The sequence below is a fragment of the Anolis carolinensis genome, unplaced genomic scaffold (assembly GCF_035594765.1).
Source record: "Anolis carolinensis isolate JA03-04 unplaced genomic scaffold, rAnoCar3.1.pri scaffold_12, whole genome shotgun sequence".
Taxonomy (NCBI): Eukaryota; Metazoa; Chordata; class Lepidosauria; order Squamata; family Dactyloidae; genus Anolis; species Anolis carolinensis.
Window position 1 is genome coordinate 15,285,423 of NW_026943823.1, and position 15,424 is coordinate 15,300,846.

The 15,424-nt window shown below is 44.6% G+C and overlaps 1 protein-coding gene across 2 annotated transcripts; it reads right to left on the reverse strand.

The window, feature by feature from the left end:
- Positions 1-550: 550 nt before the first annotated feature.
- LOC100562113 (BTB/POZ domain-containing protein KCTD12) lies at positions 551-14,748 on the reverse strand. 2 transcript variants are annotated; one of them, XM_062963720.1, is made up of 2 exons: positions 14,615-14,748; positions 551-5,120 (listed from the first exon to the last, which is right to left on the reverse strand). In XM_062963720.1, the coding sequence occupies exon 2, from the start codon at positions 5,094-5,096 to the stop codon at positions 4,242-4,244; it is 855 nt and encodes a 284-aa protein (XP_062819790.1). In that variant the 5' UTR covers positions 5,097-5,120; positions 14,615-14,748; the 3' UTR covers positions 551-4,241. The 2 variants fall into 2 exon arrangements, with proteins under 2 accessions (XP_062819790.1, XP_062819789.1); XM_062963719.1 differs by lacking the exon at positions 14,615-14,748 and adding an exon at positions 14,330-14,553.
- Positions 14,749-15,424: the final 676 nt, after the last annotated feature.

A 15,424-nucleotide genomic window follows, 5' to 3' on the forward strand; every position in this document is an offset into this window, starting at 1 on the left:
TGGAAAAAAAAATTATTACACTATGTAACACAATTTTTTGTTCCTGGGTTTTAAATCTCATTTTCTAACTGGTTCTATCATCAAAACATGGAAAAAGTGTATTCAACTGCCAAAACTTTTCTTTTTGCAGGAGGCACATCTTGCAGCACATTTTGCTCTAGTTTTCAATGAATATCTCCTTGAGTTTCAGCCAGTTCAATCTGGTTTGTGCCACAAAAATGAAGTTTTCTGGAGTAGAAAACCACTTTCAAAGTAAGGATTGCACAATTAAACAGGAAACAAGCCTCAGTGGTGCAGAGGATTAAACCACTGAGCTGCTGAACCTGCTGATCTGAAGGTTGGCGGTTTGAATCCACAAGGTGGGTTGAGCTCCCACTGTTAGCCCCAGCTTCTGCCAACCTAGCAGTTTGAAAACATGCAACTGTGAGTAGATCAGTAAGTACCATAAGGTAACGGCGCTCCATGCAGTCATGCCACCCTCATGACCTCGGAGGTGTCTACGGACAACACCAGCTCTTCGGTTTAGAAATTGAGATGAGAATCAACCCCGCAGAGTCAGACACAACTATACTTAATATGTCAAGGGAAAAGCTTTGCCTTAATTTAAAACCAGGAACAGATGTTTTTACTGATTTCGTTACATAGTGTTGTTGTTGTAATTATTATTGTATCTCTTGATGGAGACACAACCTTAAGGGCTTTGGCTCACACAAGGCCTTTCTGTCCACATCCAAAGGAAACTGGCACCATCTCTGCAAATATTTTGGGAAGGGAGTGACCGCATACCAACCGTTCCTCCAACGCTTTTCTGGTTCAGCGGATGCAGACAGGGCTTAAGCAGGAATATTACTATGGCAATGGAGAGAAGAGGCAATCCTTTCCATTTTCCTCGGCCCCGAAGCAGAAATCAAGGCCAGAACATGACTCTCCCATTTGGTTCCTTTATTACAGAGCCCCCTCCCCTCAAAGGCTTGGCAAAGCCCCAGCTGCTCAGCACCTCCCCCCTCCCCCCCTCCCATAATACACACAGTGCGGTTGCTATGCTTTAGAAAGAGGCTTTTTGAAAAAAGTGCAGCCAAAGTTAAGGAAAAGGAATGGCTTTCTTGAGTCCCGTCCCTTCCCCAACCGCCTGCCGGATAAATCCAAAAGGAAGAAGTCGCCTGACTAGTAAATGGTCATCAATGCTGCTCAGCGCTGCGATGCTTTTCACCTCTGAAAAGCAAAGGTTTTCTGCCTCCCTTTCTTCCTACTCTATAAAGTGAAGGACAAAACTGGACAGGAAACACGTCCTACGGTACTAATGTTTACATCCTATATCCGGGGCTCTCCATGGGGCCACATCCCCTCTCCTCGTTCCTAACCAAGAAAGGAAAACATGGCTTTTACTGAGGAGTTATCCAGGGAGACCATGCTCTGCCACAGAAACATAGGCCTGGAAATCTATTACCAATGTGAGCTATTTCCTTATGTAGAACCTCCATGCTCAGAGGCACTGTATCACTGGGAAGCAGCACAATCAGGGCCGGTCCAACAATGAGGTGAATTAAGCGGTCGCTTCGGGTGCAAAACATACGGGGGCACAGTCAAGACTGCTTTTTCTGTTGATTTCTTGTAAAACACAATGTTTTGGTGCTTAATTTGTAAAATCATTATGTAATTTGATGTTTAATAGGCTTTTCCTTAATCCCTCCTTATTATCCAACATTTTTGCGTATCCAACGCTTTTTTTCAGTGATTGGTTTGGGGGGGGGGGTGCCAAAATTCTGTTTGCCTACACTTGAAAAATACCTAGGGCCGTCTCTGAGCACAATAGTGGGATCATCGTATTGAAGGGACACAAAGGGCCTGATTTAATTTGATTCAATCTGATTCATAAATAGCAATGGTATTCAGAATTGTTTGATTAAATAAATAGTCTTCTTAATAGTTAGAAGATGTCAGTAAGAAATGTTTGTCACAAACACCACCAAATGGCCAGCAATAAAACAAGCTCCTCGCCTTCCTGGGGATGCAAAGGAAATCAATTGACTAGGAATTCACAAGGAGCCCCTGCATTTAGGAGCTCCCACTGGAGCAGTGGGTTAAACCCTTGTGCTGGCAGTACTGCTGACTTGAAGGTTGGGTAGCTGACCTGAAGGCTGCCAGGTTCGAATCCCACCAAGGGAGAGCACGGATGAGCTCCCTCTATCAGCTCCAGCTCCATGAGAGAAGCCTCCCACAAGGATGGTAAAAACATCAAAAACATCTGGGCGTCCCCAGGGCAACGTCCTTGCAGACGGCCAATTCTCTCACTCCAGAAGCGACTCAAGTTGCTCCTGACATGGAAAAAAAAAGGAACTCACACATGCAGGCAGGGCAATAAAACCTTAGAAACAGTCCTCAGTGTGAGGATCAGATATGTTTTGTTTCAATTTGATTTTGATAGATGGACATTTGCTGTTTGTTGTTTTGATAAATGTCAGGATGAAACAAGATGAAAGAAAGAGGGGGCGTGAGAACAAGGATGTTTGTGACATGAATTGTACCTGGAAGAATATTATAAATACCCCATGTGAAATCTCAGTCGGTGTGCCACTCCTTTTCATGATGGTCACCCGCAGATCTATTTGCAAATAAATCTGTGTATTTCTTCTATCTCCTCTGCCTCCTAGTTCCTTCATTGGAAAACCGGCACTAGGGGGTTCTGCAAGGTTTGCCTTCTTTAAAAAGGGTATTGCACCCGAGCCTCAACAGTATGTCTACTGCTCCTTCCTGCCTTCCAGGGAATGCTGGGCCTGCAACCCAATAACTGCAGCCTGTAGCTTCCACCTCCATTTGTCTGTGTGTGGATGAATCCATTCTGAGGTTTGGTTCCTACCTAAAAGGAGCTATCAGAGATGCCAGCCCTATTTGGGAGGGGAGAGAGTTCACCTAGGATGCCTCTTTTGAAGTCCACGTTAAAATCCACAGCCAATTCAGCACCTTGAAGACAGGGAAGCCACAGTTGCCTCCCAGGTACAAAAAGGTCTTCCTTACACACATACCATATTTACTCGAATCTAATGCTCACCTTTTTAGGCTAAATGACCTGGCCAATATGAGGGTGCACATTATGTGTCATATGATGATCTTATTGCCAAGCCAAAGCAAAAGGAGAAGCTGCTCCAGCTGCTACTTTGAGGGACCTCATCTCTAATTTAATGGCCAGAGCCCAATGCTATGCCATTCTGGGATTTGTAGTTTGCTGAGGCCTCAACATCCTTTGGCAGATGGGCTCAAGACCTTGTGAAGCTACATCTCCCCATGACTCCATAGCATTAAACCAAGGCAATTAAAGTGGATTCATTTTACAGCATAGATGCATCCCAAGGTTTTCTTATCAACTGCTGAAAGCTTTGGTGTCCTAACACCAAATTCTAAGCAAGCAGCACATCTGTTTTGGCCAAAGTACATAGAGTGCACTTTTTGCAGCTGCACAATGCATTTGGCAGCAAATACTTCTTTTGGTTTCCGGGTTTTGAAAATTGAGGTGCACATTAGACTCTAATAAATACGGTAGATACCATCCTGCCAGAGAATCCTTCAAACCAGCAGCATTAGGCTGCCCAATTGGTCTACGTGTAAACAAAGTGCCCAGTCACCTTGGATTATAGCCCTTCCCAAACAAGGGTCATTATCTCATCACTCCAAGTAACAAAAACGGGTTGAATGGCATTGCTTACAGCAGGAGCAACACGAGAACTATCCCATGGCAGGGAGGTGCATGGTTCACCTTTCCAAAGCGCTGGCAGTCTATGCGCTAAGCCGCTTAACGGAGGCTATTGTTAATATGTCTGCAGCAGGGAGAGAGAGAGACTCTCTGGATCTTTTTTGCCTCTTCCTCTTTCCCTGAAACTCCACCAAGAGTGGATCCAGGCCCCCACAAAATGCCTTAGCATAGGCCTAGGCAAAGGCAACAAACAGTCCGAGGCATGAGGACCCACCCCAACACTCCCACAATGTTGCATTGCTGGTAATACTCCCCACATCACCCAGAAAGAGAAACCTCCCCGCATCCAGACACACAAACACAACAGCGTCCAAGTCCAGGATTCAGGGAGAGCTGCAAGGAAGGAGCTGGAGAGGGATCACAGTTTGGAGAGCAAGGGGGGAAGGAAGGTCCAAGGTTCGAGGGTTCAATGGTGTCTAGGTTCTAGAGACAAGAGGGTCAGTCAAGGGAGGAACTGCCTTTTGGTGCAGGGTGGTTTTTGGTTTCGGAAGCGTCACTCACGGTAGAAAACGTATTCGGTGTAGGAGGTCCAGATCTTGTCGTCGGTCTGTTCATGGGCGAAGGCGCAGGTCCCCGTGGAGTTGCAAGCCACCATGTGGAAGCCCGCATCGGCCAGTTTGTCAAAGGCCTGCTCCAGGAAGGTGAACTTGAGGTAGTAGCGGGAGGTGTAACGCTCCGGCGGCCGGTCGGGGTCCCGGCTCTCGTTCAGGGTCTCCCCAAAGACCTCTTTGGCCAGGGAGGTCTTGCCACAGACCATGATCCGGGCCACGCGGCGGAACTTGGCGTCCGTTTGGCTGTCTCGGCCCAGAGTGTAGGAGCCCCGGTAGCCGATGGTGATGAAGCCTGACCGCCGCAGGTCTTGGCCAAGACCCCCGGAGAGAGGAGCCAGGGACCCTCCGGCGGCAGCCAGACTTCGGGTCATGTCCACGTTTGGAGACAGCTCTTCGGGGTCGCTCTGACAAGGCTCGTCCCCAATGGAGTTCTGCTTGCTGAGCTTTGGGGCCAAGGACTTGACCAGTTCGGGGAGCTTGAAGAACTCGGCTTCCCTCTGCAGCCGGCCTCGTTCGGGGAAATGCTCCGGCAATACCAGCTCCTGGTCCCGCATGAAGTCCAGGATGTAGCGGAAGAGGAAGCCGTCGCGGTCCACGAAGAAGCGCCCCCGGCTGTCCCTCGCCAAGGAGCGGGTGCTCTTCTGGGTGAACATCTCCCACAGCAAGGAGCCCGGGATGCCCACCAAGGTGCTGTGGCGCGTGATGTAGACCTGCCCGCCCACGTTCAGCTCCACGATCTCCGGGAAGACCATGTCCTCGCCGGCTTTGGCGCAACCGGCGGAGTCTGCCAAGGCCATCGCCAGCGCCCTTCTCCTGCCCACCTGGAAGAGGAAGCAACAGAGAGGCATCAATTTCACAGTGCTGAAGATTTTAAGGGTGAATTTTATAAGAAAATGTTGAGAATTGATTAAAGAGAAGGGAGGAGGGAGTGAAAAGAGCAAAAGAGAAGGAAAAGACAGAGTTACCAGGCAAAGGGTGTAAAAAGTGAAGAAAGATCAGAATGACCTGGAAGAGCTGGGAGGGGCAAGCACAGGAAAATTGTTTTGGAAAATAGAATTGTTTTGGAACAGAGAGGTGCTGAATTGAAGGAAAGAGCTGAGGGAGAAGTGAAGGAAAGGGGGAAAGGTTTGATTGTGTGTGTGTGCATGTTCACTTCCATTTGACTCTGGTCAACCATCAAACCCATGATGCAGGACAATCTAACATGGTACTTTCCTGCACCGGATAGTGTTATTCTGCAGATTAAACTATTGTATTTTAATTTCCGCATCTCTAGTGTCCGATTAGAAATAGATACTATGCATTTTGGGAGCACTGAGTCTCAATAATGCCCTACCAACCAAACATCGTCTACACAAAACACATAGGATGCCGGGCTTTGGAGATGTGTCCACAAGATGGATTTTAGTCAGTTTCCCACATCTGCCCACCCAACATTACTTTAGACTAAGGAAAGTTCTGTGAATTGGTTTGGAACATATAGCATTTTCTTGCCCTGCCGAATAGACAAATTCCTTGCACGGTGCTTTGGAGATGTGTCCACATTATGGAGTTAAACCAGTTGCAACATCTATCCATCCACCTTCACTGTAGGGCTAAGCAACTGCTTTGGAACTGTGACAATTGTCATCACTCTTATAAGCAAATTGGCTATGTTATAACTTAAAATCATAAAAGACCCTGTTTCCCCGAAAATAAGACATCCCCGGAAAATAAGACCTAGTAGAGATTTTGCTGAATTGCTAAATATAAGGCCTCCCCCAAAAGTAAGACCTAGCAAAGTTTTTGTTTAGAAGTATGCCCACCAAACAGAACACCAGAGCATGCAGGATCAGTAAATGTAAGTACCATAGATGGTTGTACAGTAGAGTCTCACTTATCCAAGCTAAACGGGCCAGCAGAAGCTTGGATAAGCGAATATCTTGGATAATATTTATTATTTTATTTATTTACAGCATTTATATTCCGCCCTTCTCACCCCGAAGGGGACTCAGGGCGGATCACATTACACATATAGGCAAACATTCAATGCCTTTTAACATAGAACAAAGACAAGACAAACATAGGCTCCAAGCGGGCCTTGAACTCATGACCTCTTGGTCAGAGTGATTCATTGCAGCTAGTTGCAGCTGGCTTGCTCTCCAGCCTGCGCCACAGCCCGGGCCCATAATAATAAGGAGGGTTTAAGGAAAAGCCTATTAAACATCAAATTAGGTTATGATTTTACAAATTAAGCACCAAAACATCATGGTATACAGCAAATTTGACAGAAAAAGGAGTTCAATACGCAGTCATGTTATGTTGTAATTACTGTATTTATGAATTTAGCACCAAAATATCACAATATATTGAAAACATTGACTACAAAAATGGCTTGGATAATCCAGAACCTTGGATAAGTGAGGCTTGGATAAGTGAGACTCTACTGTACATGGAAATAGTGGTAGTAACAAGAAATTCTTGATAAGATTCAGTTTGTCTGGTTATGCTAGTTTATGATTACAACTACTGTACAGTATATAATAAATGTTCATTTTTTGGTTCAACAATAAATGTGAATTCTTCTTCATGGAAAAATAAGACATCCCCTGAAAATAAGACCTAGCATATCTTTGGGAGCAAAAAATTAATATAAGACACTGTCTTATTTTTGGGAAAACATGGTATTAGAATTGGAAGGGACCCCAAAGGCCATCTAGTCCAACCCTCTGCCATGCTGTAAAAGCACAATCACAGCACCCCTGACAGATGGCCCTTCCAGCCTGTTTAAAAGCCTCCAAGGAAGGATCCTCTAATGGATTCTGGTGTTGCACTGTTGGACATCTCTTCTTACAACCAGGAAATCCTTCCTGATGTTCAAGGGGAATTTCCTACCCTGCCATTTGAACCCATAGCTCCATTGAGTCCTATACTCGGGGCAAAGAAAACAAGCCTGCTCCCTCTTCCTTATGGCATCCTTTCAAATATTTTAACATAGCTATCATGTCTCCCTTGGGGGACCCTGGTAGCACGGTGTGTTAAAGCGCTGAGCTGCTGAACTTGCGGACCAAAAGGTCCCAGGTTCAAATCCAGGGAGCAGAATGAACGCCTGCTGTTGCTCCAGCTCCTGCCAACCTAGCAGTTCGAAAACATGCCAATGTGAGTAGATCAATAGGTACCACTCCGGCGGGAAGGTAACGGCGCTCCATGCAGTCATGCTGGCTACATGACCTTGGATGTGTCTATGGACAACGCCAGCTCTTCGGCTTAGAAATGGAGATGAGCACCAACCCCAAGAGTTGGTCACGACTGGATTTAACATCAGGGGAAACCTTTACCTTTAATGTCTCCTTTCAGCCTTCTCTTCTGCAGGCTCTTACATACTTCTCTTATAGACTTAAATAAGACCCAGCATGTTGAGCAAAATACTAGGGCTGGCTAAAGTTCTGTTAATTTTTTTTTGGAAATGTCCTACCCATCATCATCATCATTCATATGGGCAAATTGTCCACTCTTTCCCTTCTTTTATAGCCTCAAACAAGAGCCAGAATGATGTGAAGGATTAGGACTAAGCAGGGATTTGAACTCCGGTCTCCCAAAACCCAAACACCCAGGGAAGCCAGGCTTGAGGGAAATTGCCAAAATCAGCCCAATGCATCAAGGCTGCTTCTGTTGCCGGAGGCGCTGCTGCATTCAACAGGGAACGAGGACCAGGTGCTTTACATTTCGGCTGACTCAGAACACGATTTGCAGCAAAGACGGTTGCGGTAGAGTTTGGCATGACATCACCGGCCGTTGGAGGGAATAAGGGATCTCAACTCACATCTGGATGAAGATTTTCTGCAATGAAACAGGGGCCAAGAGCTGCCCGGACCCATCCGGAGATGCATCATAACCCTATGATCTGCTGGAGCATTGATGTAAACGTCAGGACGGTTCTGGCCATGCAACCTCAAAGGGTGCATCTACAGCAGGCATGGGCAAACTTGGGCCCTCCAGATGTTTTGGACCCCCAACTCCCACCATTCCTAACAGCCTCAGGCCCCTTCCTTTTCCACCTCAGCCGCTTAAGCGGCTGAGGGGGAAAAGGAAAGGGCCTGAGGCTGTTAGGAATGGTGGGAGTTGAAGTCCAAAACATCTGGAGGGCCCAAGTTTGCCTATGCCTGATCTACAGTGCAAAAGGAATATAATTTGATCTCATTTGAACTGCTGCAACCCAATGCTATGGAACCCTGGGAGTTGTAGTTTGCTGAGATAAGAGAATGAAAATAAAGACCTTAGAAAACCGCAACTCCCAGGATCCAGTGGCTTTGATTTGCGAAACTTCGAGTGGTGTCAACTTGCATTCATTCTACAATGGAGATACACCCTTAAATCTACTTTGTCTGATGCAAAACTGCAGCAAGAGCCTTAAAAAGAGAAGGGATGACAACGCGGAAACACAGAAGTTTGTGGTGTGGATAGTTTTCAGAATCCCATCTTTTGCAAGGATTGAAGACACATTTCATTACATTATGTAACACGATTTTTGTTCATAGAATCCTAGAGTTGGAAGAGACCTCGTGGGCCATCCAGTCCAACCCTCTGCCAAGAAGCAGGAAAATTGCATTCAAAGCATCCCCGACAGATGGCCATCCAGCCTCTGCTTAAAAGCCTCCGAAGAAGGAGCCTGCACCACACTCCGGGGCAGGGAGTTCCACTGCTGAATGGCTCTCACAATGAGGAAGTTCTTCCTGATGTTCAGGTGGAATCTCCTTTCCTGTAGTTTGAAGCCATTATTCTGTGTCCTAGTCTCCAGGGCAGCAGAAAACAAACTTGCTCCCTCCTCCCTATTCCACAGTTTGAGGAAGCCACAAAAAATGAAATCAACTACTTTCAAAGTAAGGACTCCACAATTAAACACGAAATAACACTTTCAAACCAGGAACATAATAATTTTTTCAAATTTTGTTACACAGTGTTATCATTTGTGGGAGCAAAGACCCCTTTTAGCAACGCTCCTGTTTTCTGTGTGCGCCTTTTGTCCCAAAATTGGTTCCAGCAAGAACAACAAAAACAGAATTACTGTATATACTCGAGTATAAGCCTAGTTTTTCAGCCCTTTTTTAAGACTGAAAAAGCCCCCCTCGGCTTATACACGGGTGAGGGTCCTGGTTGGCTTATATTTGGGTCAGCTTATACTTGAGAATATATGGTACATTTATTATTTTTCTCTATTATTATTGGAATTATTACATTTATTATTTTTCTCTATTGTTATTGGAATTATTACATTTATTATTTTTCTCTGTTGTTGCTACTATTACATTTATTTTACTCTATTTTTATTATTTTATTGTATGACACAGCAAACAAGATAGACTTGCTGGATTTCATATCACAAAATCATAAGTCCAACACTTCCCAAGTGTCTAGGACTGGGTGATGTATTTTCGGATGATGCGTGCAGATCCCAGCAGGGTGGCCTTTTGCAGTTGGCAGATCGTAATTTTGTCAATGTCGATTGTTTCCAAATGCCGCCTGAGATCTTTTGGCACGGCACCCAGTGTGCCCATCACCACCGGGACCACTTGAACTGGTTTCTGCCAGAGTCTTGAAGTTCATTCTTTAGGTCCTGGATAGTGGCTGAGTTTTTCCTGTTGTTTTTCGTCAATGCGTCTGTCACCTGGGATGGCAACATTTATTATTTCACTCTGATCTTCTTCTTCTTCTTCTTCTTCTTCTTATTATTATTATTATTATTATTATTATTATTATTATTATTATATTTATTATTTTACTCTATTTATTATTACTTTTATTATTTTCCTGTATTTATTATTATTATTATTACATGTATTATTTTACTCTATTATTATTAAAAGGATACATACGCACATTTACATTGAAGAAGATGAGAATAATGATTTGATCAGAGTTGGACAGTCTTATCTTAAGTTTGAGCTTTATGTAAATATTCAAAAGCATTTAATCTACTGATGCCTCAATTAATGTAATTTTATTGGTATCTATTTTTATTTCTGACATTTACCAACCCTCGGCTTATACTGGAGTCAATGTTTTCCCAGGTTTTTTGTGGTAAAATTAGGTGCCTCGGCTTATATTTGGGTTCGCTTATACTTGAGTATATACGGTACATTTTTCCTCCTTTTTGCTTGCTGTTTTTAAGCTTCTTGTGGTTTATTATATCTGGAAGCTGTCTTCATTCTTTGGGAAATCAATTGGATACTTCTTCGAGGAAAAAAAAACACAACCACAAACCAAAGGAAACCAGTGTTTTTCGCCTGGAAGGCAAGGAGGAAGAGGGAGGGAGAAGTGCTCGAGTCCCTGCAGCCATTCCTTCTCTGGTTTTGCACAAATGACTAGGATTCCTGTGAGTGTGTTACATGTGCGCTGGGCAAGCGAGAAGGCAGCAGATGGCCAGACGGGAAAAGTAAGAGGCCACACTCATTCACGCACTCACACTCAAGAGGGAACAGAAAGGACAAGATAGCATCTTCAGATAAAAGACCCTTCTGTATTCAAGAAAGACTGGAACTCTTCCACAATTTCCTGGAAAGTGAGGTGTCATTAATAATCACGATAGGGCAGGCATGGGCAATCTTGCCCTCCAGGTATTTTGGACTCCAACTCCCACCATTCCTAAGGCCTCAGGCCCTTTCCTTTGCCCCCTCAGCCGCTTAATATATAACATATATAATCTATATATATAAAAGAGTGATGGCATCATGGCGACCCACAAAACAACAAAACTACAGGCCCCCCAACCTCGAAATTTGATAACACAACCCATCATCCATGCCTCTAGGTTGATACAACAAAAAGAAAAGAAAAATAAAGTCCTAATTAGAGAGAGAGGAATAATTGCTTTTATCCAATTGTTGCCAGTTAGAAGGCTAAGCTCCTCCAACTTGGTCTCCTAGTAACCCAATAAAAAATAATAAAAAACACTAAAAAATTAATACAATAAAATATTATAATAACAGAAAATAACTAAAAATAATACAAGAAAATAATAAAATACAATAAATAAAATATAACTTACAATAAAATTAATAAAAAATGCAAATAAAGTCAAATAAAAATTACACAACAATTTTTAACCAATACCACCACCACTTTGCCACAGCAATGCGTGGCCGGGCACAGCTAGTATAATATATAATGATAACAATAGCCTACCAATGAGGATAGCCTATTAGTAGCCTTCTGAGGAAGGGTGATAATAATAATAATAATAATAATAATAATAATAATAATAATAATGGCCTACCAATGAAGGTGGCCTATGAATAGCCTACTGAGGAAGGACGGCAATAATCTATCTATATATATATAAAGGGTAATGAAATTTCGGCCTAGGACAAAACAACAAAACTACACATCCCAGAAACACTAAACTTGGCAGCACAATTTCTCATCCATGCCTCTACGTTCATACAACAAAAAGAAAAGAAAAATAAAGTCCTAATTAGAGGGAGAGGAATAATTGTTTTTATCCAATTGCTGCCAGTTAGAAGGCTAAGCTCCGCCTACTTGGTCTCCTAGCAATCCACTCAGCCCAGGGACAGGCAGAGATAGGCCTTACTTAGGCCTCTTCCACACTGCCTATAAAATACAGATTATCTGATTTTAACTGGATTATATGGCAGTGTAAAGGCCCTTCCACACAGTTATACAACCCATTTATAATAGACTTAATGTCAGGAGAAAACCTTTACCCTTTACCTTAACTACCACAAATTCCTCAATACTTTATTTCCCATACCTCCATACTTCGCCACAGCAACACGTAACCGGGCAAAGCTAGTAATATATAATAATAATAGCCTACCAATGAGGGTGGCCTATTAGTAGCCTACTGAGGAAGGATGATGATGATAATAATAATAATAGCCTACCAATGAAGGTGGCCTACGAATAGCCTACTGAGGAAGGACGACAATAACAATATATAATAATAACAATAGCCTACCAATGATGGCCTATTAGTAGCCTACTGAGAAAGGATGATGATGATGATGATGATGATGATAGCCTACCAATAAGGATGGCCTATTAGTAGCCTACTGAGGAAGGATGATGATGATAATAACAATAATAATAGCTTACCAATAAGGATGGCCTATGAATAGGCTACTGAGGAAGGACAATAATAATAATAGCTTACAAATAACGTACTGATAATAACAATATAATAATAGTCTATAATATAATGTTAGTATATTATATTATTATATTATAATATATATTATAATATATTAGTATATTAATATAGTTTTTTTCCATCTGATGGAATAGACTAAAACTGGATTTCAATCTTTGTGATTGTAACAGGATTGTATGTTTTGTTTTATGATGTCTATCTTGTTGTATGGTCTTCTATCAGCAATGGAATGTTTTGCATATGTTGGAAACTGCCCTGAGTCCTCTTGGGGGGATAAGGCAGTATATAAATAAATATATATATATATATATAATTATAGTCTATCAATGAGGATGGCCTATGAATAGGCTACTGAGGAAGGATGAAAATAATAATAATAATAATAATAATAATAATAGCATGTGAATAGAATACTGAGGAAGGACGATATTACTATTATTATTATTACTATTATTATTATTATTATTATTATTATTATTATTATTTGAAACACAACAAGATGAGTCCACAGCAGCCACTCTGCTGGCTGTTGAATTGGATCACATGTCGGACACTTCCCAAGTGTCTAGGACTGTGTGATGTATCGGCAAATAATGCGTGCAGATCCCAGTCAGGTGGCCTTCTGCAGCTGGCAGGTGAGGATTTTGTCAGCGCCGATTGTGTTTAAGTGCAGGCCGAGGTCTTTAGGCACTGCACCCAGTGTGCTGACCACCACTGGGACCACCTTGACTGGCTTGTGCCAGAGTCTTTGTAATTCAATCTTTAAATCCTCATATTGTGTCAGCTTTTCCAGTTGTTTCTCCTCAATCCTGCTGTCCCCTGGGATTGCAACATCAACAATCCATACTTTGTTTTTTAACATGATTGTGAGGGCAGGAGTATTGTGCTCCAAAACCCTGTCTGTCTGAATTCGGAAGTCCCAGAGTAGCTTGACATGTTCATTCTCTGTAACTTTTTCCGGCTTGTGATCCCACCAGTTCTTTGTTGCAGGCAGATGGTATTTGTGGCACAAGTTCCAATGAATCATCTGAGCAATGGTGTTATGCCTCTGCTTGTAGTCTGTCTGTGTGATCTTCTTGCAGCAGCTGAGGATGGGATCTATTGTTTCATTGGCTTCCTTGCAGAGTCTACATTTGGGATCTGTCATCGACTTTTCGATTTTGGCTTTGATGGCATTGGTTCTAATGGCTGCCAGAATCAGGCCCTCCGTCTCCTTTTTCAAAGTCCCATTTGTGAGCCACAGCCATGTTTTTTCTTTGTCAGTTTGGCTCTCGATTTTTCCCAGGAACTGTCCGTATTATTATTATTATTGTATGACACAGCAAACAAGATAGATATGCTGGATTTCGTATCACAAAATCACAAGTTGAATACTTCCCAAGTGTCTAGGACTGTGTGATGTATTTTTGGATGATGCACGCAGATCCCAGTCAGGTGGCCTTTTGCAGTTGGCAGATCGTAATTTTGTCAATGTCTATTGTTTCCAATAACACACAGGGCCCCTGGTGGTGGCGTAGTGTGTTAAAGCACTGTGCTGCTGAACTTGCAGACCGAAACGTCCCAGGTTCAAATCCCGGGAGCGGAATGAGCGCCCGCTGTTAGCTCCAGCTCTTTTAACCTAGCAGTTCGAAAACATGCCAATGTGAGTAGATCAATAGGTGGGAAGGTAAGGACGCTCCATGCAGTCATGCCGGCTACATGACCTTGGAGGTGTCTACGGACAACGGCGGCTCTTCGGCTTAGAAATGGAGATGAGCACCACCACCCAGAGTCGGTCACGACTGGACTTAACGGCAGGGGAAAACCTTACTACCTATTGTTTCCAAATGCCGGCTGAGATCTTTTGGCACTGCACCCAATTATTATTATTATTATTATTATTACCTCCCAAGGGTGATCTCCCAATAGCCTACCGAGGAAGGACTGGGCCAGGTCTTCGGGAGGGAGGCTCTCGCGTGTCAGCGCCCAGGAAGGCGAGGCCCGCACGTCGGAAAGGAGGCGCGTCCACATGTCTTTCTTCTTCCAGGAGGGAAGGAGGGGGAGAGGGAGGTCCCCCCTTGGTTGCCCTCTTTCCCTCCCGAAGTGGCTCTTGAAAATGGGGCGCTTTTCCCCTTCCCCTCCCGCCCTTCCCGCGATCTTCCCCAAGGTCTCCCCGAAGAGCCCACCGACCTTTCCTTTCCTTCGGGCGGCGTCCGCTTCTCCTCCTCCTCGGAAGCCTTGCGGGGAGGATGGGGCTGGGAGGGAGGGAGGGTCGCTTAGGAGGCGGAAGGCGAAGGCGGGCGAGGGGCGCGGGCGGCGCTGCTCATGCCTCCCTCACTGCCTGCCTCTGCTTCTCCCTCTGCCGCCCCCTCCTCCGCTTCCTCCGCCTCCTCCTCGCAAGGCGCATCCAGGCGGGCGGAGGCGGCGGATCGAGACCCCTTCCCCTCTGCTTCGTCCTCCTCCGGCGGCTCTCCTCCTTCCTCCCTTCTCTCTCTCGCTCGCCCTTCCCTGCCTGCCTTCCCTCTTTCTCTTCGGCGGGAGGGCCTTTTATCCGCCAGGAAGGACGGCCCTCCTCCGCCTCGCCACGCCCCTGGGCCTTCCCCCCCCCTCCCTGCCTCCGAGCGGGAGGAGGGCTGGAGGAAGAAGGCGAGAACGGGAAGGAGGAGGAAGAAGAGGAGGAGGAGGAGGAGGAAGAAAAGGAAGATGAAAAGGAGGAGGAGGAAGAAGAAGAGGAGGAAGAGGAGAAGAAAAGGAAGATCAAGGGGAGGAGGAGGAAGAGGAGGAAGAGAAAGAAGAACAGCAGAAGGAGGAGGAGGAGGAGGAAGAAGAAGAGAATGAGAGGAAGAGGAGAAAGTGAAGAAGGAGAAGAAAGGGGAGGAGGAAGAGAAAGAAGAAGGAGGAAGAAGAACAGCAGAAGGAGGAGGAGGAGGAAGAAGAAGAGAATGAGAAGGAGGAAGAGGAGAAAGTGAAGAAGGAGAAGAAAGGCGAGGAGGAAGAGGA

Bases quoted from the DNA above. Each gene is read 5' to 3' on its own strand.
- LOC100562113 (XM_062963719.1), bottom strand. From the start codon at position 14,455: ATGTGGACGCGCCTCCTTTCCGACGTGCGGGCCTCGCCTTCCTGGGCG. The intron at 5,121-14,329 runs GTAATAATAATA...TTCCTCTTCCAG, and splicing joins TGGGAGATCACCCTTGGGAG to GTGGGCAGGAGAAGGGCGCT.